The sequence below is a fragment of the Hypanus sabinus genome, chromosome 5 (assembly GCF_030144855.1).
Source record: "Hypanus sabinus isolate sHypSab1 chromosome 5, sHypSab1.hap1, whole genome shotgun sequence".
Classification (NCBI taxonomy): Eukaryota; Metazoa; Chordata; class Chondrichthyes; order Myliobatiformes; family Dasyatidae; genus Hypanus; species Hypanus sabinus.
In genome coordinates, this window is record NC_082710.1 from 144,322,659 (window position 1) to 144,346,089 (window position 23,431).

The window sequence follows — 23,431 nt, forward strand, 5'->3', positions numbered from 1 at the left end:
CATTGCTCAAACTAAAGCCTTAGTCATCTTGTTTAGTAATAATGATATTAACAATTTCTCTTTAGTGTGTGTTGAGGGAGGATACACACCATTGTACTTTGTACTTTCAAAACGTGCCTCAGACTCCCCCTTGCTTTTCCCTAGTTGTATCCCAGCTCCTTGAAGTTTCAGCATTCTGTCCATCTTATCCTTTCTGACAGCAGAATAGATGCTGGACTAATCCCTGGAAGTTTGGAACTAATGAACTAACTGCTGAGTTGCTGCCACAGAGCTCGGTCCCAAACTATACTGTACTTCACACACGATTTATTCTCCAGATGGTGCGACTGTGCCGTCCTGCAGTGAGGAGCCATCACTTCCACTGGAGTGTGAAAGTGGACGGATGTTGTTTCCTTTGCAGTTCTGATCATTCAGGGACTAGGAACACGCAAGGCTGATTGGTTGCTGCTGATTTATTTTTTGGTTTCCTTCCCTCATTTGCCCGCACGTGAGTTTTCACCTTTAATGTTTATGCTGGCTTGTGCGGGGCACCATTGAAGCCTTCCCCCGAAGTCAGCATGCACATTATTCTGCTCCAAGTGTTTGCTGTTCCATGATAGCAGAAATCATAACATCTCTTTGGCTTTTCACATCATAGCACAATAGCATATTTATTAGCCACTGGTCCTCCTGTGCCATTAGATGGTGTGGGACAGAATTAAAAATTGAATTTCACAGCCATGGTATATATTTGCCATGTTGTAAACTGAATTCTGGGCTGAGAGTGGAAGGCACACCAATGCTATTTACAGAGCATTGTTTCACTCTGCTACAACCTGACAGTGTTGATCATTGGGAATTTGGCACAGTCCTCTGCCATCAGATTTCTGAACAGACCATGAACTCATGAGCACCACCTCTCTTTTTGTACTACTTTATCTTTTTACTGTATTTCTTATTGTAATTTATAGTAATTTTTTTGTGTATTGCACTGTACTGCTGCTACAAAACGTCAAGTGTCACCAACCTATGTCAGTAGTAATAAGCCTCCTGATTCTAGTCGGTAACAAGAGAGAGAAGACGCTGCTTAATGTTGAATTTGCAGATCAATGAGACACAGAAGGTCACTTGACCCCTCATGACTTTGCTAGACCTTTCAGAGAAAGATTGACAAAAATTTCGGAACATCCCTATCGGTTCTGCATTCTGGCCAAGGGTCTCAAACAGCTGAACCGAGTGGGAAAAGTGGAAACAGAGAAAAAAAGTGATGAAAAACATCAGGTTTTGTATTTGAAGTTGTCTTCAGAGACACATAATTTTATGCTCGGTTGCTGAGAAATTTGTGAAACTGCTTTCAGTTTCGTTCCTTAAAAGGAAGCTTTCTTTGGGGAGGTTGGGCTTCCTTTCTAACTACAACCTATAGATTGCTCGGAGTACGGCAACAGATTGTTTCACTGTGGGAATAATATCAGCTGCTTTGGGTGCCTATAACCAGTAATGATTAAAATGTCCATGTGGCTAACTATCAGGATCATTTCTAATAACAATGACCATTTGAGATTAGCCACAATATTCGACTTGGAACATTTTCAGCTGCTGTGCATCTCTGTTACTGTCAGGTCTCATTAGAAACTTTGAGACTGATAGGAGGTTCAAATCTATTTACATGTTTTTTTATTAAACTCGTTTTCAATGTGAGGGTATCACTCTCAAAGCCACATTTAATGCCTGTCCCCAGATGCCCCTGAGATGATATTGGTCCACTGCTGTCAGCCACTGCAGCCTGTGATAAGGGGGCTCCCACAGTGCTGTTGCGCAGGCAAATTCCGGCTTTAGTCTCGTCAACATCTCGTATTTCCAAGACAGGGACCTGGAGAGTCTCTGCAAGTGGTGGTGTTCCCATATGTCTGCTGCCCTTGTCCTCCTCAATGATAGAGGTTGTGGGCTGGGAAGCTGATGAATAGCTGACAAGAAAGTGCAGTACATTTTTTAGTCAGCACACAGGCTGCATTGACAAGGGAGGGGTGGTCATTGCGCTGTCTTCTCCTGGATTATGGAGCTTTCTGAGCATCCTGGAGCTGCACTCATCCAGGCAAGTGGAGAGTGTTCCACCAACTATTGTCTTTATTTTTTTAACTAAGATGAATGTGCTTTGGAGACAGAGGATGCCTAGCCTGGGACCTGGTTTTAGAGCTACACTGTTTATATGGCTGGTCTGGTTTTGCCGAGGCCGTGGTAACCCCATTACTCACAACCCCTTTCCCAAGGATATTGATAGTTCAGGCTTCAATGACAGTAATGCTACTGAATGGTTAGATTTTTCCCCATTAGAAATGGCTGATTCTTGGATTTTTTTTTGGGTCATGTGAATAATGTTCCACTCATCAGCCCATCCTTGTTGCATGCAGATATAGATTATATACTTCACTGAGGACTTGTACCTGAACCATGGACACAAACCACAGTCAGCTTCATTTTATGAAGAAGATGTTCTGTAGATCTGGAAAATCGGAGTAGCACACACATAATGCTGGAGGAACTCAGCAGGTTAGGCAGCATCTACAGAGAGGAATAAACAGCTGATGTTTCAAGTCGACACACTCCATCAGGTCCTGATGAGGGCTTGAAACAATGACTGCTCATCTTTTTTTGAGCTTAGTTTGATTCCAGCCAGTGGAGACTTCCTTTATCCCCAGTGGCTGGATCACTACCTGGCCTTACTCGGTCAATTGCGACTTGTTGTCAAGGCAGTCACCTCATTTTCGTTATTGAGCATTTTTGTCTACGTTTGGACCAAGCCTGCAATGAGGTGATGATGCCTCTGAAATGGATCATCAGAGTAGGTTCATGGGGTAGCAATTCAATTTTTCCTTTTCGTTTGGATAAATACCAGATGGTACTGAGTCACACCTGGTCTTCAATCCAACAGTTAAAATATTCTCTGGCTCCAGAGTTTCATAATAGCATGAGGGGTGAAATAAATTAGCTGAAGCCTGGTTTCTGTGATGGTGGGGTCTTCGGAAGGGACCAAGATGGATCATCCACCCAAAACCTCTATCTAACTAGAGTCTACCATCATTGAGGATGGGTATGTCACGGAATCTCATCCTCTCAGTTAATTAACCACCACTGTTCAGTCCTGAAAATGGCAGAGCTGCCGAGTCGGATTGGGAGTGTTAGTTGTGAGGTCATTCTAGTGTATGCAATTCCCACTGAACTTTTCTAGTGCATAGCCTCATGGCGCAACTTTATCAGTTTGCAAACACCATCACTACTTGTGGCCTCATTGCATATAAACCTTCGCTATTCATAGCCTCACTGTATGTAAACCATTGCTATGAATGACATGCTCTTCCACACTATTCAATAAACTATGGTTACCCCCACTGGCTTGATGATAATGGTGGACTAGCAAGTATGCTGGACCATGATGTAAAACGAGCTTGGAGGCATGCTGCTGGTAATGATGATGACCTCTTGTGCCACAGGCATGGGTAGCTTTTCCTGTTTTGATTGTGTTTTCTTTAGAGTGGTGCCGAGTGCACTGATTGTTAAGGGAGAACATAAGGACTGTGTTTTAGTCACTCCCTACCAGTCCTGTCCTTATCATTTGCATCTGCAGCTGGTTGGCTGGGGAAGATGAAGTCAACTAGAATAGGACTTCCAGTATGGCGCAGATACAGCCAGCAGCATAATCAGTAAGATGGTCTTATTTCCCCCTAAATAAGAAACAGCTATTTGAATAGAAAAGTGGGTCTCATAGCATGAAAGGGGGAAACAAAAGAAAGTCAAGAGGAAAACCACAACAAAACCCGAAGACAAGCGATAAAATACCGACTGACGGTGAGGACACTAACGTCGGCGCTAGCAACCAAGCTGAACACAAGGATATGGAGGCTTCATGCGAACATCGTGGCTGAAGTACAGGCACTTTGTTCAGACATGAAAAAAGAACTGAGTGATTCCGTGGGTTCTCTAAAGAAAGAACTGGTGGATTTCGGAAAAGAAATTAACCAGAAGTTAAATGCTATTGTTGCGATTTAAAAGAAATAACAGGCAGAGTTGAAGAGATGGAGCAAAGGGTGACAGAAGTGGAGGAATGGAAGGCCGAGTCCAGGGAGGTTCTTTCCCATGCACTATAACTTCAGGAGATTATTCAAGCTCAACTAACGAATCTGGAAGCGAGTTCACGCAGGAATAACACACGTATCCATGGAATTTCCGAGGGGGTGGAATGAGACCATATACAGGAATTTCTGGAAAAATTTATTAAAACAGAGTTGTCCCTTCCCAACGTTGCCCTCAGCATACAACACTGCCATCGATCTCTTGGATCCAAACCACCACAAGGTTCCAACCCAAGGTCCGTGGTCATCTACTTTCAGGAGTATAAAATTAAAGAGTTGGTGCTTTGCTCGGCTTGGAAAAAAGGAGAGATTTATTACAAAGTCATCTAGAATGTCCCCTCATGTTAATGTTCAGATCCCTTTGTACCGCAGCTCGGCAGTTGTGTCTTCCAGCTCAGTCAATGTTAGTTTTACACAGCCACTCTTTGATGTTCAGCACCTTTGACTCCTTCAGTGATTCTTCACAAGCGGCACTCAGCGTGTACTGTTTCTCAGCTCCAGAAAGAGTGTCAATGGTAGCAGCAAGGGGCTTCCTTGCCCATGTTTCACCTGGTGTATGAGACTTCATGCTATCCAATGTCAATGTCAAGGCAGCTTGCTCTGACTATACACTCAGTGGCCACGTTATCAGGTACATCTGTACACCTTGTTAATGCAAATATTTAATCAGCCAATTGTGTAGTGCCTAAAAGCATGCAGACATTATCAAGAGGCTCGGTTGTTGTTCAGACCAAACAGTGGAATGGGGAAGAAATGTGGCCTTTGACTGTGGAATGACTGTTGGTGCCAGATGGGGTGGTTTGAGTATCTTGGAAACAGCTGATCTCCTGGGATTTTGACACACAACAGTCTTTAGAGTTTACATAGAATGGTGCAAAAAAAAACCCCAAAAGCAAAATCCAGTGAGCAGCAGTTCTGTGTACGAAAGCACCTTGTTAACGAGAGAGGTCAGAGGAGAATAGACAGACTGGTTGAACTCAAATAACCACGCGTTGCAACAGAGGTGTGCAGAAGAGTACCTCTGAACACACAGCATGTCAGACCTTGACGTGGATGGGCTACAGCAGCAGTAGACAATGAACATGCACTCAGTGGCCACTTTATTAGGTACAGGCGGTATATTCCTGTTCCCCCAGCTTTAGTGATTCTGTTCAACTAATAGGACAGGATGTAACAAGGAAGAAGAAGCATTTGTCTAGAAGTTTGGCTGAAAGGTAAATCTCTCTGGTTATTTCTCTATTCAATTAGTGCAAGTGTACCTAATTAGGAACTGTGGTTGTTCTCAGTTAGGTACACACTCCAGATATTCCTGCGAGGTTTGCAGAATTGAGGAGGCTGGCTGTGCCTTTGTAATCTTCAAATCCACTACTTTCAATGTTCAGAACGTTGGTTTGCAGGTGTAGCAGGCTATCAAGAAGGCAAACAGAATGTTGGCCTTCATTGCTAGAGGGATTGAATTTAAGAGTAGAGAGGTTATGCAGCATATGTATAGGGTAGTGGTGAGGCCACACCTGGAGTACTGTGTGCAGTTCTGGTTTCCGTACTTGAGGAAGGATACACTGGCTTTGGAGGCAGTGCAGAGGAGCTTCACCAGGTTGATTCCAGGGATGAGGGGGTTAGATCAGGGGTGGGCAAACTTTTTGACTTGAGGGCCACAAAGGGTTCTAAAATTTGACAGGGGGGCCGGACCAGGAGCAGATGGACGGAGTGTTTTGGTAATACACCTCATAAGAGAAAATAAAATATCATGGGATATGTAGAAAACATGTGCTTTAATTTCAATTGAAAATGAACAAATGCATTACAACAAAATATCTGTCTTTGAAGTCCCATGGTATTTAGCTATTTATTGAAATGACTTTTAAAACACTGAAAATTAAATGAATAAAATACAGCTTTTTTTAATAGTAACAGGTATTATTTTAAAGCACTGAAAATTCTGTTATCCTTCAAGATATTATCATCATCACTCTCCTCCTGACTGTCTTTATTTCAAAAACGGTAGGAGATGCAGGTCTACTTGTCCTGCTCCTTCTTATTCAATTGTACCCTGTGCCAAAACTCAACAACGACCAGCACAAGGACAGAACAGTGACAGCACGCCAGTATGCGGAGCGCGTTATTTGATCTGGAGCGCATTTTTTATTTTGAGAATGTACGTGCACCTGCGCACTACTCATGTCCATCACTTAACAGAAATGACATGTAACATGTAAGGCTTATTGAAAAAAATATTTTGAAATGCGTTTTTTACATAACACAACGAAGAAACTTATTTTTAATTTCAGTGGGAACAGTGTTGTTGGTCTCCCTTTTTAGCCAGCGCATCAAAGTCTGGATTTACTTTTGTTGTGGCGATTCTCAGGATGGATCTGAGGTGTTGGTCAGTTAACTTGGATCTGTGGCTGGCTTTGTTGATGTTCATGACGCTGAACGCCTGTTCACACAAATAGGTCGAGCCGAACAAAGAGTAAAGCGCAAATGTGGAGTAATACGCTGCACCTCAACAAAGGTCAATGTATATAGAGTGCATCATCTATTGGGAAAATGCCAGAATTGCGGGGAAAAAACGTTAACAAGGTTTATTAATATAATTTCATCAAGTTCTGCGGGCCGGATTAAAAAGCTTAATGGGCTGCATATGGCCCCCGGGCAGTGGTTTGCCCATGCCTGGGTTAGACTATGAGGAAAGATTGAGTCATCTGGGACTATATTCATTGGAATTCAGAAGAATGAGAGGAGATCTAATAGGAACACAAATAAAAATCATGAAGGGGATGGATAAGATATCTTCCTTTTAACTTTCTTTTCTTGAGGCAGGAAAGTTGTTTCCACTGGTAGGGGAGACTAGAACTAGGGAACATGGCCTCAAGATTCAGGGTAGTAAATTTAGGATGGAGATGAGGAGGAACTGCTTTTCCCAGAGAGTGGTGAATCTGGAATTCTCTGCCCAATGAAGCAGTAGAGGCTACCTCAGTAAATATATTTAAGACAAGGTTGGAGAGATTTTTGCATGGTAGGGTAATTAAGGGCTATGGGGAAAAGGCAGGTAGTTGGAGATAAGACAATGGCCAGATCAGCCATGATCTTATTGAATGGCGGAGCAGGCTCAATGGGCCAGATGACCTATTCCTCCTCCTATTTTTTATGTTCTTATGTTTCCACAAGATCACTTTTCAAGGAAGCCTATTTAATGGTGAAGTACTAATGGGACTGTGTTATGAAGAGTGTTGACTCTCAGAGAGTAAGTACTAGGGCTGTGCATTTGCAAGAGGTTATGAAGGTGCTTTGGAACTAGTTTGCTGACCATTGATTTGAAAGTTGAAGAGCTACTAGGGAAGCTTGAAAGAATACTCTGTTAATTGATGAGGAGGCTGAATAGGGTCTGTTTCCCTGAGCAGAGCTGGACACTGAATTAGAAGAAAGTTTGGAGAGTTGAAGAGAAATTATTTTTTTTTAACTCTGGAGATAAAGAGGAGTGAGCTCATGGATTGAAAAGATGGTGGGAGAGAATCTTCCAAAACAAACTAGGTGAGTCTTTGCATTTCCGAAAGTAATGGGATCACTCTTTTTCCCAGCTGGTTTGAGCACAATGGGCTGAAAGTCCACCTTCTGATGTCCACCTGATAGTTTGCAATTCAGGATCCTAATCAGTGTAAGTACTTCAACAGAACTTTCAGGGAAGCCCACGTGAGGTTTTCTCCTCTCACTATGTATGAAACATTGCAACAATCAGGAGCAGGAGGAGAAGACCATTCTTTGCATAACTACTAGATATGATGCAAGGTACACTGGCTGCAAGCTGAGAGGAGGGAGTATCGGTGTCAGCGTTCAAAGGAGAAGTAGACCAATACTGGGAAAGGCAATAAGGAACAAGCCAATAAGGAAAGCACCGGGGAGTGGGACTGATTGGAAAACTATTTAAATACCCAGCACAGGCACAGTGGGCCAAATGGCCTCCTCTTGTGCTGTGCTAACTTGATTTGAAGGACACCCAATCCAATCGATACTGAGGTTGGCATACCATCCTGGCCAGTAAAGAGGGTTGAAAGTAAGCAGTTAAATAGTAACAACCTGGAGATCCTAAAGAAGACGGGATGTAACTGTACCCATTGTAACTTCAACCTCAGCATGATTTACATTGCATCTGGATGTGTTTTTTGATTGGTTGGGTGAGTAGACAGCACCACTCTATTTCATCTGCCACACAGATGACAGCAAAGCACAGCTGTCTATTTGGCTGCTCTGTTCTTTTCCTCCCTTTCTATTGTAAAGTGGCTTCTGGGTCTTTCTGCGGGTACATGCACACCTTTATTTATTTAATTTTTTTTTGTTCACAGCGTTCTATACATCGTAGTAATGATCAGCAGACGGTCGCAGCTTCACCCTCCCACTGACTGGCATGTGTTAGCCCTTCATGAACGTGTGATGATACCAGGCTCAAGGCTATTTGAATCAGGTTTCATTAACCTTGGGGTTCATTATTCCTTTCACTTGAACTGCAGAGAGCCATCACATCATTCCATGTCTGAGCTTACCCTAATTATCGCCAGACTAGACCCCCATAAATCAGTGGCTCTGCAGAGCTGTCCTAAGCCGCTTTATGTGGCCATTTCTGATCTAATCTGACAACTGTAAGCTACTGTTTCCTCGCGCTATTTAACTCAGACCACATTTCCAAATCTTATTGCCATTTCTCCCCCCTTGGCGTAGTTTTTTTGCATCCGTCTGTTTTAAATCCGCGATCATACCCTCCCTCCCCTGACGGAATGCTAGACTCCTTTCTTTCTAATCAGGGGCAATCAATTTTTTTGCTACAAATCGGCATTTAACAAAAATAATATCACTGATCCCGTTTGACGTAACTTAAACAGAATAGTCATCAATCTCTCATCTGTTAGTAAATATCTTTGAATCTTTGGACGAGATACCGTTAAATTTAAAATGTTAGGCCCGAAACTGTGGATTATTACATGCAGCCTTCCACGTGTTGTGATTCATTTTAATGGACATTATTATCATTTATATATGTTCAGGTTATAATAAAAGCATCGCCGATTATGTTGAAGTATTGGTGACGCATATTGTTGAATTCTTTCTTATTCGACCATGCATTACATTGGTTTCCAAGTATTTTTCTTTCTGTTAAAGGAAGATGCAAGGCAGACAATCGCGAAGATGCTCAGTCAACCTCAGGTGGGGCACACAGACCTGTGCATCCGGATCAACTCTGTCTCAAGTGGCCTCGCTGAGCTCGATATGGAAGCTATTTTACCCTCTAAAGACCGCCCTCCAACCTTGATGCTCCCCAAAGTTGAAAACACCGAAGAAATAAAATGGGTGAGTTGGCCTAGATTTGGCAAATCCTTGTACTTTGATCACGTACCAGCTCATTCAGACTGAAATGGGGGGAGGAGTGGGGGTTGGTGTCAGGTCAAGAAGGTACGACCCTCCCACACCTCCTGACAGTTCCAGCTGTAACAGAGAATGGTAGTGCAACTGAAGTACACATTCAGGTTAATACCACCAGAGGAAGTGAGAGAGAGAGAGAGGGGTTAAATAAAAAGTGGAAAAGAAATATGAGGGGGGTGTGCTTTGGGCAAACCAGCAAAATGAACAGGAAGCTTTTAACCACTGTTTTTAATTACTACAGATATTATTTCCTGAATCGTTCTGTGTTTCTTCCTTTTTAATTGCTGCCAGGTGTGTTTTTGTTTCATGGCTGTTTTTTTAAGCCTATAAAGTCTTGAAATAAAAACAGGAGACACATCAAATTACTTAAGTCAACTTTGAAATAGCCCCCATTACTTTAACATGCTTTCAATAAAGGGGGTGATTATAAAATATAGAAACAGTTAATCTTAAGTAGGATTGAAGCAGACCTATTTATAAAACTTTAAGAAGCATCTTTAACTATGATTTTTATAGCCAGCGAGTAAGTATTTCATTTTGAAGTGTTTACTGCAGCTACTTTCACAGTGAAAATGTAAAAAAATTCACCCACTAAACCCCCCCCCCCCCAAAAGAGAAATGTTTTTTTTTGTCTCTGTTTAAATTTCTCAAAGGCCGCAGAGCTTGAAGATCCAAATGTTCGGCAGCTGAAAAAAAAAGGGAGTTTGGTTGCCAAGAAGGACAGTGACAGTAATTAAATAAGTCCCTTCCCCCTACCCTCTTTCTCCGTCACCAACACACCACCCCCTCCACCCCACTCCCCTCTGCTGTTGAGGTCACAACATAACGAGCTGGTAGATAACTGTTTGACTGACTTCAGCCTAACTTCCGAAGTCTTAACTGGGATTTCTTGTTTGTGCACACCCATTTTCATTCTCGCCAACTGTAGACATAACCAAATTCCCTTTGGTGTTTAATTTTCCCATTAAAAAAAAATATATATATTAAGAATAAACCTGGAGGCCGATTTGTAACTAAAAGATGGAGTTACTTGTTGTCTATTGTGCGGGAATCTCTTGCTTTGCTTTGTCCTGGCTATGGGTACTTGTTTGACTGGCATGGCTTATTGGACTATAACAAGCGTAACGCTGCCTCTTTTGTTGGAAAACAATTCCTCTGCAAATCCTGAACAGTGTGCATTCTTGCCAACATAGTATTGGGTGTGCTTTGGAATTGACTGAGCTTTACTGCAGCTCCTCCCCGATTTCTTGTTCTATTACATTAGTGCAGTGAACACCGAGCTAGGCCGGAAACTTTTAATCGTCTCTTTGAGAAAGAGAGAGAGAAAAAAATTGATTGAAACCTGTTTATCCGACATTTTTTTACGTTAAAATGCATCATATTTAATTTATAGTTTGGCTAAGCAGTTTATGCTAGCTAATAGCCAATTGGGGATCGGTGGGGGGGAATTATTTGTATGGTGGGGGAGAGGTAAGTAGAGAGTGAGGAGTTAAGAAATTGTGTAACATAAACTGAAGTAGTAGTCTGTTTTTATTAAAAGTAATTGTAAATCCCAAGTTAGTTAAATCCATAATGTGTAATTAATGGGAGAATTATGTCTTCACACAGCTAAGAGAGGAATTCAGGTGTTTTAATATAAATTGGCCGTCCCTAAAAGGCATTTCTGCCACTGCACTTTTCTATGAAGCAGAATATTATGTTAAGCCGGTGGCATTAGTTTTTATGTTGCCATGGCAGCCTACTCCTGCAGGGTTGTGACCTGTGATGATTACAGTACAAAGCTTATATGGTCCCAAACCCCCCCTTTGAAGATGAAAAGGCTTTGATGGTTTATATTTATGCAAATCTCTTAGATATGATTTACCCAACTGAGATTGAATGGGGAGATGATTAAAATGCCCCTTTTTCATTGAAATCCATCAACAAATGAATATTCTTTAAATTTACGATGTCTGCTTTTTGTCTTCATTGACATAGGCTTGCTTTACCTGGGATACTTTCATCAGTTGCGGAACTGCAATGATTACAGCTTAAACATAGTACCTTTTATACTCTAATCCTGCCTCTGAAAGGGGAAAAAAAAGTGGGTTGCAAGAGCTTTTGTATGTTTCCAGATGACAGATTTTGGAATTTCGGCTACCCCACTGACAATCCAGTGAATTGGAGACAATTTTTCCAAGTCTTTGGTGTTCAAAGAAAGAAAGTTGCTTTCTTTATGACACCCCCAGTAGAACTCAAAAGTATTAGGTGAATCATATTGTGTGAAGGCAGAAAGTAAGACCAGCTGGTCTGAACAGGCCAAGTCTTCATTTAGAAATCGTACCCTGACAGAATAAAATAGTAAACGGATATCCTCATTTTACGATCACTGTCTCTCAGAATTCTAAATTATTAGTTTGTGTCATAATATGCACATTAACTTATAGTTTACCTCAAAACTGCTTAAGGAATGGAATGGCCTAATACAGCCCCTGTAAAATGAAAATACAAGTAAGCCTGTTAATATTGAGAAGAATTATGCAATTTTGTCCATTTAAGTAGACTTTCTATTTAATATTAACAAACCCTTTGATTAAAGAAATTAAAATCATTGCCTACATATTTAAGTTTTGGATCAAAATTGATGCATACGAACGTTATGAGTAAGATTTATCAATTTTCCACATGAAATTTTACATAAAAAAGCTTCCAAGCTTTTACAGTCTGAAAGAGACACATTTGAAAAAAATTCACTATTTTCAAACATCTTTCCAGAGGCTGTGCTAATGTAATTGTAAGTAAAATACAACACAAGATGTCTTGGCATCCTTGTAGAAATCAAAGGCACTGCGAACAAGTCAAGTACTTAAGTTCTATATATCTTACAAAAGGGGAAAAGAATAACATGATTTTTTATCTCTCTCTCTCTAGTTTGCAGACACATTTGCAAAATACTCCAAGGGTCAGCCTGTAAAGGAGCCAATGAATTTAATCACTTTTGTGGAGACCGCAGTTGGTTTGCTGAATTTCAAGGTACAAAAACAATGTACTCAAACAAAATCAAGTTGATGTGAACAATAAAGTCCATATTTCTGAATATGAATTGTTGGTACTACTGTTATTTCAGTTTATAAACACCAAGGTATTACGGTACTTAAAAGTAGTGAATCCCTTTTGAAAAATAAATCAAAGCAACAAAAATTCAAACAAATATTTAACTTAATTGACCACAGACATTGCAGTTTCAGTGAAAATTGTATTTACTAATAAAGATTATTTTAGCATTAACTGACCAAAGTACATGCTTAATTTTGAAAGTATTAAAAATAAAATGTATGAAATTAATCTGATATCCCATAAAGAACTGTAATGCCTAATTTTGTGTATAAGCTTCTGACACTTAATAGGAGTGTTGAAAAGAAAATTGGTCCTGGCTACCCATCCAAAAATATGCATGAGTGTGTTTAAATTTCTTTATTCTCATCCAAAATTTTTTAAGGTCGCAGCGAAATGATTCTATTGTTCCAGGAGAAATATGTGATTTTCAAAAGTCATGTAATGAAACACTTTTTGAAGTTCTCCAGCGAAAAACAAAACCACAAGAAAAATAAGTGGATATGGACACAGTAATTGAGATGTATCTTTCTCTGGGGTTTTTTTTGCTCTCAAAATAGCAGCTGCCTTTCATTCTTTTGATATTATTTATTTTTCTTTCCCAGCAACTGAAGCATGTTACCATAATGCCTATAAGTCATTCTGACTACACCTCAGCAGAATGATCTGTACATTTGTTATACCATTGATAGAGTTACATGGTTAAAACCCAGTTAGCAAGTTACATGATGAAAAGAATATCGCATTGGTATTGTTATTTTCTTGTAGGATGTATGTCAAGAAGCACAACGTCTTGGAGCCTCTGCTGGTTTCCTACTTGATGGAGTGGTATTTGGATCAGATGACTTCTGTGCCAGTATAGGTGAGGAAAAAGCCTTTTCTTTAGTCCCATCCTTTCCATGGTGACTCCTGTATTATTAATATCACATCTGTTTTTATTTTTATTAAATGTAAGAAAATGTTTGGAAGTTTCCTGCTTTTAGCAAAACAATGAAGTTTGTAGCCTTATTTTGAATCAAGTAAGCAAGCTTCATTTCACACTAAATATATATTTCGGTTTTCTAATTTTGTTTTTAATGAATGAATTTCGTTGCAAGCATTAAAAATATATTCATGAAATAATTGCACATTCCTTGTGTTTCATTTCAGGAGCATAGAAATTCCAGTGCAGATTTTAATTACATTTGAATTCATTTGAGTTGTTCAAATGACAAATAGTTGAATATTGCCATCAAGAGCTGAAAGTAAAAGTATGGGATTAATTTTCACTCATGAAAAATATTCTCACAAGCCTTTAGCCAAGGAATTTTGCATCTTTCACCATGGTGGTTTATCTTAAGCTATTTTAAAATAGTTTTACCTGGAACATTATTTTGGAATGTAACTTCCCTGCAGGAATGGTGAGCTTGTGCTTTGATTACTTTTCTTAACCTATCAGGTGCTACAAGGACTGAAGATGCTTGGGAACTTCTATATGCAAGGCAAAAGGTCGTTGCAACAGCAAAGGCTTTCGGTCTGCAAGCCATAGATCTGGTTTATATTGACTACAAGAATGAGAAGGGCCTAAGCAAGCAGTCAAGAGAGGGTGCCCTGATGGGGTTCACTGGTATGTTTCCTAAGTGATCCATTGACTCTCTCCCCACCTTCATTAACTTAAATTTTCAGCAGGAGTGCATAAAGTGGTAACTTATTTTGTGTTGTTCCTAATATGACACCAGACGATTTGATAAGCTTTTGATATGTTTTGGGGTTTATGGCCAATTTATGATAAGGAGTGTGAAGTGAATATAATTTTTTAAAATTTACAGCTTGATTATTTAAAGTAAGTTGTTCATGACTAAAGAATAAACTTTGATTATGTTCTTAAATTATTACAAATAGTATCAAATAATTCAGTTAGAAATCTATTGAACGTTATGCAAAATAAATTATTTTGTTTAATAATTTCAGCCTCCAACATAATTTCACAGATTTAATCACATGGTGTTTACAAGAGTACAATTTCCCTAATGATACTTGCCGTGGTAACTATCCTTTGTGATATGGTCCAGCAAATATTATTAATAAAGCTGTATTTCTTAAAGCAATGGAAAGTAGCCTCCAGGAGAGAAATTAACACATAAATTAGATAAATTCAGATTCATAACTAATATAAATGTCAACCATTAATTTAAAGCATACTCTATACAAGAAATCTTTTGACGATGTCCACAGTTGATCTGATGACATCCGAATTGGAAGACAGCTGTAACTCCTTTTTATTGAACCTAAACTATCAGTTATTTTTATTTCAGTGTCTGAGCAGAGGTGTTAGCTGATTTGACCTGATGCCTTCTCAGTGAAAGATGCTGCATCCTAATAGCATTTTACTCCCAAAATATTTCAGATTCCCAATACTTATAACCTCCTTTATGAAATATTGTGCAAAGCAAAGATGCTTCCTACTTAAATTACACACTTTGGCAAATTTGCAAGTTTAGTTTACCACAGCTAAATTAATTTTTTTACATAAACCAAATTATTTGCTGAAGAATAAGTTTACAAAGAAAAAATGTAAACATTTTTGTTGAGCATATTAAATTCTCTCTTTAAAACACATGCAATATCACTCACTATTATAATAATAAAAACAATGTTCTGATACCAATACTGTAAGTTTTAAAATTAATATTGCTTCTGATTTGTAAAGAATGTATCTTAGTTTGGAAAATATGATGTGGAATTACAAAAGCATTCTCACAAAGAGCAAACTGCCACAAATATGGTCTAAATATATATATATATATATATATATATATTCAGCATGTTACTGTTGACCTCCTAGTATTGTTTGACATTGTTCTATAATGGGACATCTCAAATGGTTTTGTAAGTAACAAATTTTCAAAGCTATAGATAATCATTTGGGGGCAATCTTTTCAGATTTATGCTCAGCTTAGAACATGCTCAAAAAATTAAAATTATTTTCTTTGTAGAGAAGAACTTTATTTAATATTTTGTTATCAATTTGTGACTTGGGTAGTTTTTTGGCTCTTCAGAATGTTGTAATGTGCCAAAGTGTTGCCTGTCTGTATCAATAATTTTATGATAAATAAATGATATGTTTCTAATTCAGTGATATTAGATCTATTCATTAGATGTTTTCTCAGGAAAACAATTAACAGATCAACTTAAATCTCAGAATTTTAGCCAGAGATATTATTCAGCAATTCATTTTTGAATACCATAATTGCAGAGTTTATTTTCTTACATTGGCTTCTATTTTTTATACAGAAGCTTGTAGATATTATATTCATTATTTTGTATAATTTTTGAGACTTTAAAGCAACAGATATAATAATTAAGTATTATTTTACTTTTACGTTCAGATGAGAATGATATGTAAATAAATACTTGAGAATACTTCAGTCATTGACTCCATTGCAAAATATTACAAACATTTTATCTGTGCTTCTACATAAATTTAAAATAAAACTGCATCAGTCCACAAACAATGAGTTAATAACAAAAAGATAAGTGGTACTCCAGTAAAATAGTACACTTGTGCGACTGTTGATTTGAGGTTAACTAATTAAGAAAACTTTCAATGGGGAATTTGATCCATGAGCATAGTTTATTTCATAGAAATTGACTTCAGGAGATGACAATAATAGTAAGGGATGATTATCAGCAGCCGCAGTAGACAGACATTAAAGACTTCCACCTGTATTTGTATGTATTTTGACTATGTGTCAAAATCATGTTCTATGAACATTATTGCACACATAATGATCACTTCACCATGTTCCCAATTTTGACTCCCAGCAACAGTTTCCTTCTCTGGCTGGGGAAATAACATTATCCAAAATAACAGGGTTCCTGGACTTCCAGTGACATCGCCAGTCAGCAGATCGGAAGTACTCACTGGTCCTGGGCACAATCTATCCGGCCAGCTATTTTTGATTTGCTTTCCCTTACGGTGTCTGGAGCCTCCTTACTGAAAGAAGCTTGGCTGGGGAAGTCAGGCAAATTTCAGTGTCTATTAATAATTGGCACTGAAGCTTTTGACTCCAATCTGCAAGCTAACTGGACAGGGTCCATGAATTATACAGTACATAAAGCTTCACAAATTCTATCTTATTAAACTCGAGCAATTATATTCAATAACCCAAGTTAATATCTGTGCTTTAATATCAATAATTATACAATGTGTGTTAGGTGTAAAACACTGCACACTGATCATATTATGCAATTATGCATATAAAATAGATATGTGTAATACATGATAGAAGTAAAATAATTATATATCATGCATTAAAATTTATAAAATGAATATTATTTGTGAAGACTTATATAAAATAATACAAATTGATTTTACATGCACTGAAATTCTAATCGTTATTTGCATAATCCTGAAATATAACCAAATGTTATAGTGTAAATATCTCACTACTAATCAAGCAGATTTATCTTTCATATTCTTATGGATAATAGCTTTGAGATATAATTTAGAGCATTATAGCTAGATAGATACTTTATTAATCCCAAAGGAAATTACAGTGTCACAGTAGCATTATAAGTGCACAGATATACAAATATTTGAGGACAAATAAGAAAAAATTTAAAAATTAGTTACCGCAAGCAGTCTTAACAGGAGGGGGTCATCACTTCCCCGGCTATAGGTTGACATTATAGAGCCTAATGGCTGAGGGTAAGAATGACCTCATATAGCGCTCTTTGAAGCAGTGCAGTTGCTTTAGTCTATTACTAAAAGTGCTCCTCTGTTCAGCCATGGTGGCATGCAGAGGGTGGGAAACATTCTCCAAAACTGCCAGGATGTTTCGTAGGGTCCTTTGTTCTACCAGCCTCCAGTGTGTCCAGTTTGACTCCTATAACAGAACCAGACTTTCTAATCAGTTTATTGAGCCTGTTGGCATCGCCCATGTTGATGCCATTGCCCCAGCACACTGACTGCATAGAAGATTGTACTGGCGATAACAGACTGGTAGAACATGCGAAGGAGAGGCCTGCGTACTTCAAAGGACCTCAGTCTCCTCAGGAAATAGAGGCGACTCTGGCCCTTCCTGTACACAGCCTCTGTGTTGGTGCTCCACTCAAATCCATCATCCAGGTGCACCCCCAGGTACTTGTAGGTCCTCACCACAACCACAACCTCACCATCAATAGTAACAGAGAGCAGTGCAGGCTTAGCTTTCTTATGTGCTTGCAATTTTCAACAATAAGGAAAAATATGAATACATTATGGCAGTGGCCTGTATTTTGAAACCATAATTATCCATTGTATAATCCATTGTTACCATTGTATAATCCATTTCTTGTCTGAAGATGCCTCCTAACTGTACACAGTGTCATGTTGTATCTTATAGGCATAAAGGTCATATCAGTGAACCGGTCAATGTGTTACACCAAATACATTCAATATATTTGAATTGATTATGAAACTCAATAAATTCCCTATGCTGCTTTGAGCTCAATACAAGAAATATTGATATTGTTCTTGCAATTAAAAAATAAATCTAATTGTAAATTATTAATTATTTAAAAACTTTCCCATTGACCATTGCTCTGTGGAAGGGTAAAACCTTCTGTGAAATGGATAGGACATGAAGCAATTGATGCAAACCATTTTACATACTTTCTGAGCAAAAACTAATATTCAAATGGATAACTATAATGTTAAAAATTCTGAATATTAATTAAAGCCTTAGTTGAGATTTAACTGACAGCTTTCTGTTAATATTTTATTTGGTAACTCTATTATTAGCAAGGCAGGCTGTTGAAGGAAGACTAACCTGTGGAGATATCTATCTATTGTAAACATTTACTCTCACAGAGGCTGATTGATTTCATAAATGTCACAGCTAGTTTAGACAATGCTCTATGCAGAAAGTTGGCCTACGCTGCACAGTTCATAAAATTGCTGATTATTTTCAGAAGCTTATCTATGTGTGTCCTGAACAGAGTTTTGCATGCTGATGTGTCATATCTGTATCCAGGTAAACAAGTGATCCACCCCGAACAAATTCCAATCGTGCAAGAAGCCTTTTCTCCAAGTGCCGAGAGGATAAAATGGGCCTTGGAATTGATTGAGGCTTTTGAAGAACATCAAAAACTGGGAAAGGTGATGTTTTTATGTGTGTGTTTGCACATTGTAGTTCTTCAGACAGTTTTAAAGTCATGGCCAAATCGAACATTCGTCGTTGTTGCAACCAAAGGTGGAGTTATTGAGTCACTGTATGAGAGCAAAATTCATCAAATAGGATTAAAACGTTTTGAAACACATTAGTATGGCAAATGAAAGTAAATTAGTGACGTTGAATTGTTTTGCCAATTTGTTGCATCATTGAATCACATTGTGCTTCTAGCACTGTGTGTTATTGTATATATGTTTCATTGGTGATCCACAGACTGCTGGTGGCTCTGGCCCAGTGACGCTCAGATTAAACATAGCCTGGAGGAAGAATTGGGGTAATCATATTGTTGTCAGTTAATTATCTTCAACAATCCTTATGTTCGATTCCTATGAACAATTGCAAAGGAATTATTTAATATCCTATAATCTACACCATCCATCCCAACAGGATATTTTTTTTAAATCTAATTTTTGTCATGAAAACAGTGTCATAATTAAGTTGCAAGGTAGTTAATCAGGAATGAAGAAAAGTTACAAGTCATTGCTGCTAAATAGGGTTCTGAAAGATTAAATCGCTACAAAATAAAAGTGTTATTATGTGTTATTTTATGCATATTGGGAAATATATGACAAATGAGGGAAGGAAATGTGCCCTTCAGCCCATCGATTCTGTTCCAACCATCTGTAATTGTAAAATATTTGAAGAAAACTGTTATGCCCAAATTGTTTCCTAGCTTCAGGAACAAAAGAACATTATGTAAAGTTAATCTTAAATGTGAGATTCTGTAATGAAACCTGCATTGTTTTGGAAGCATTTAACTTTATTCTCTGAATGGAGATGATGCCATTTTAGTGTTACCATTTTCAGTCTTCAGGTAATTAAGGTTGCATTAGTCCATTGAGAAGAGGATTCTCACTAAGTAAGAAGTGTAACGTGACCCTATTCTGTTCTAGGGAGCCTTCACCTTTCATGGAAGTATGATCGACATGCCATCTCTGAAACAAGCCCAAAACGTTGTCACGCTGGCCAGGGCCATCAAGGAAATGTGAAAGCTGAAAGAATTGGTTTTGTACAATATATCACTGGCAGATGCAGTGGAAAAAAAATAAACAGAAGGAGAAAGACTGAGAGAGAGAGAGACAGACAGACAGACAGAAACCGATTTCTTGTGTGAAATGTTGAAGAGGTCACTGCAACACTGATTATATTTTAATTATATGACATCTTAAAACTCACACTATTGTAATTTAAAAATAAGCATATTGTTTAATCTCTCAAATACTATCATCATATGTGATTGTCTCAACCTAGCATTCCTACTGAGCACGTAACTGAAGCCAGTAACTTCACAGTGTATAGTTCGGGTCCGTGAGATAGGAAAAGCCTTGGTCATTTTTTCAGATGCAGCAATCGGAGGCGGAATGTACTGGAATTTCTGTGGACATCTGTAGTTTCTGCATCACATTAAAATCACTGCTTCTGATCAGATGTGTCGGCTGGTTAACAGGCTGGGCTGCACGGCTGTTTAACTGCAGGTTTGCCTAGCTTCTGGTGGGTAGTTAAACATAACAATCACCCATTGTCACCCTGTACAGGACAGATCCATCCTACAGCGTACATTGTTACAAAGAGCAAGAACTTAAGAACTCCACAACTTACATTTATTTTCTATGACAAGGACTTAAAGAATAAATTTTAAAAATATATTTTTGACTCTACCTCAACACATCAGCCATTGCTTCCTCTGTACACAGAAATTGTGCAATATAGTTTATTTTTAATATTCCCTAAACAAGAGAGTTCTGTTTGTTTTGAAGTATTAGTGGGGATTTATTTTTAATTGTAACACTTCTGTGTGTTAAATTTAAAAATGGCGTGCTCGTAAATTACCGACAGGATAGCTACTGAGAGCTTATTTTTGATTAGCTGAGGGCATAGAACTAGGCAGCATGATGCAAAAGAAAGAGTTTTCCATTTGGGACTGAGCAAAGGTTTATCCTTCTATAATAATGTAGAGTCATAAAAGATTGTGGTTGTTCAGTTGTTGAGTATATTTCCGACAAAAATTGTTCATCTCAGGCACAGAGAGGATGTGGGGATCGAGTGTGCAAATAGACTTGAAGTACACAGTCAGCCGCAATCTTATTGAATAGTGGATCAGGGAACAAGGAGCATTCATGCAATTGTTTGTCTTCGCTTTGTCGTCTATGTTTAATTGCATTTGGACATTTTAAAAAGGCAGTAGCTGAAGTATATGTTTAAACATTTAATTAAGGAATGACAATGCTGCTGATCATTTCATTTTGTGCCTGCTTCTTTGGACCTATTTTGCTTTCAAGTAGCTCTGTTGAAGAGGTATAGCCTGAACCTGTGGCTCAGTGCGTTTCGGGGCTGAACTGAGTTGCAAGGCTGCGGGTTCAAGACCCACTCAGGGGTCTCCAGCACAAAAAAATCTACTGTTACCAAGGTACAGACTATCAGAGGCTCAGATGAGACGTTAGGTCATTGGGCAGCTCAGGTAGATGTAAAAGATTCTAAGGTGCTAATTTAAACAAGAGCAGGGGTGTGCTATTTGGTGTCCTGGGGTCAATTTTTATCCCTCGAACAACATCAACAAAAAGCAGCCATTGTCACATTGAAATTCACGGTTGCTGACTGCCACATTTCCGACATTTCAAGAGTACTTTGTTGCTGCAAAGCACGTTGGGAAAGGGGTGCAAAAAGCTCTATGCAAGTGCTAGTCTTCTAAAGTATGAATACTTCACAGTATCAATAGCATTGTTTTCACACAAACCAAGTGGGAATGCTATTTAGCCACACGCTGACCTAAGACTATCATAAGGTCCTATGGCTGTTAGACAATGCAGACTGTTTTGTTGTAGTTTACTTACTAGCGTTACAGTAAAATCAAATTTAAGGACAGTCCAAATATCTATTTTCTGCAAATGAAGCTTCTAATGCAGAGCAAGGAACAAACTATTGGAGGAACTCAGCATGTCCAACAGAATCCCTGGAAGCAAAGGGATGGTTGATATGTTGGGTGAAGACCTGTATCAGAAGCATAATATGGATCTATATTTACTCTTGACTCCAGTGGGCACGTAGGTCATGTAGCACTGAAAGGGGAAATAGTACTATCAAAAATTATTTGTCATTTGCCACTGTAAATGTTGGAGAATGGCTCTTGATAGTGCTGAGCAAAAGTAAAAGTATTAGATATTACTACTGCCTTGCTAATAACTAATTGATCAATACAGCCAGCTTATCTAGCTTTGCCAGAGTAGATGAGTCATTTGCTTTGCATTGAATGCATGCTTCCATTCAGACAAAAGAAGTCAAACTGAAATTTCTCAGGTGGACATTCAAGATTCTGGGCACTGTTATGAAAGTGGGCAAGGTATTCTCGCCAGATGTTCTAGGCCACTCTCAAGCAGTAGAAGATCTAGATATTCTCATTGCATGTGTGGGATCTTGCTGTGTGGAAATTGACTGCCAAACTTCTAACAGTGCAACAGTGACTATATTTGGCTGTAAATTGCCTTGGAAGGTTTTGCAGTCATGAAAGGTAATGTAGAAGTGAATGTCTGTGAATAGCAAATGGCCCAAAATTGATTGCTATTTTCACAGCAGTGTGAAAGCATTTTGTTTTGGAGCTGATAATGTAAGTCCATAGAAAGTTTGCATTTAGGTCATTTAAGGAACTGTTTTGGTTCATTTTATTATCAGTGACATTCAGTATTAATTACATGTTATTTAAATATATGAATTTTCTTCATGTAGTTTCACAGTTATGCTATTTTTATAAATCATTAAACGTACTGCATTCACTCTTCTGGTGTTGCATTTATTTAAAACTCCCTAATCTTTTTTAAAGTGGCTCAGTTTTATAGTGTGTGAATACATGAATATTGTTCCCTTTGAAAATATGATTCAGTGACTCAGGTGAAGTAGTTTGTCAGGCATAAAGGAATCTCAATTGTTACTGGATGCAACAATTCCAGGGCAGAAAAGTGGTTGAATGCAAAGATTAGGTTAATGTCTCCTTGAGTACAGAAGACAAAGGGCTGATCTCACCAAGGTGCTGAAGGTGGCTTGATGGATTGGATAAGATTGATGGGGAGACTTTATTTCACCCTGGCAGGGATGTCCAGAAAAAAGGAAGTGGCCGAACTTATGTCAAGAAGCCATGCTGCTCCAGAGCGTTGTCGGGTAACAGTGATGCCAGTGTGAACCGCTCTCCCACTTAAGGCTCTTGAAGCCAGTGGCTGAGCTGCAAGTTTCATAACTGAGATTTCTGAGCTTATGTTGACTACACGGATTACCGATCCTAGGCGGCAAGAAGGAGTTATGATTCATATCAGCCACAAGCAGGCTCAAGGGGCTGAATGGTCTTACTCCAGTTCAGTGGGACAATAGCGGGCATTCACTCAAGGAAAGCTGGATCGTTTTCAAAATCCCGAGGAATTCTGATTCACTGCTGTTGCCTTCACTCTGTAGCAACATAATGCACCCTCAACCCAGTTCATAGCATGTGATGTATTCAAATAGCAACCCATAACTTGGGTAAAATTGCGATTGTGACAAAAGAGACTCGTTATATGAAATTAAAGTGCATGCTTCCAAAGGCACAATAAATGAACTTCATCTCTCACTGTCACATACAACATATACACAAGCCTACCATAA

At 38.6% G+C, this 23,431-nt stretch overlaps 1 protein-coding gene across 3 annotated transcripts in view; it reads left to right on the forward strand.

Annotated features, from left to right (window-relative positions):
* The window catches only part of clybl (citrate lyase beta like), a 150,937-nt gene extending 130,709 nt beyond the window's left edge, over nt 1-20,228 (forward strand). For all 3 annotated transcript variants that reach the window (XM_059970498.1, XM_059970499.1, XM_059970500.1), the window contains 6 exons: nt 9,258-9,446; nt 12,429-12,530; nt 13,380-13,473; nt 14,050-14,217; nt 18,608-18,732; nt 19,699-20,228. In XM_059970498.1, coding sequence (XP_059826481.1) covers nt 9,258-9,446; nt 12,429-12,530; nt 13,380-13,473; nt 14,050-14,217; nt 18,608-18,732; nt 19,699-19,794 — 774 coding nt within the window. In that variant the 3' untranslated portion in view covers nt 19,795-20,228. The remainder of the gene's footprint in view (nt 1-9,257; nt 9,447-12,428; nt 12,531-13,379; nt 13,474-14,049; nt 14,218-18,607; nt 18,733-19,698) is intronic.
* The last annotated feature ends 3,203 nt before the right edge of the window (nt 20,229-23,431 follow it).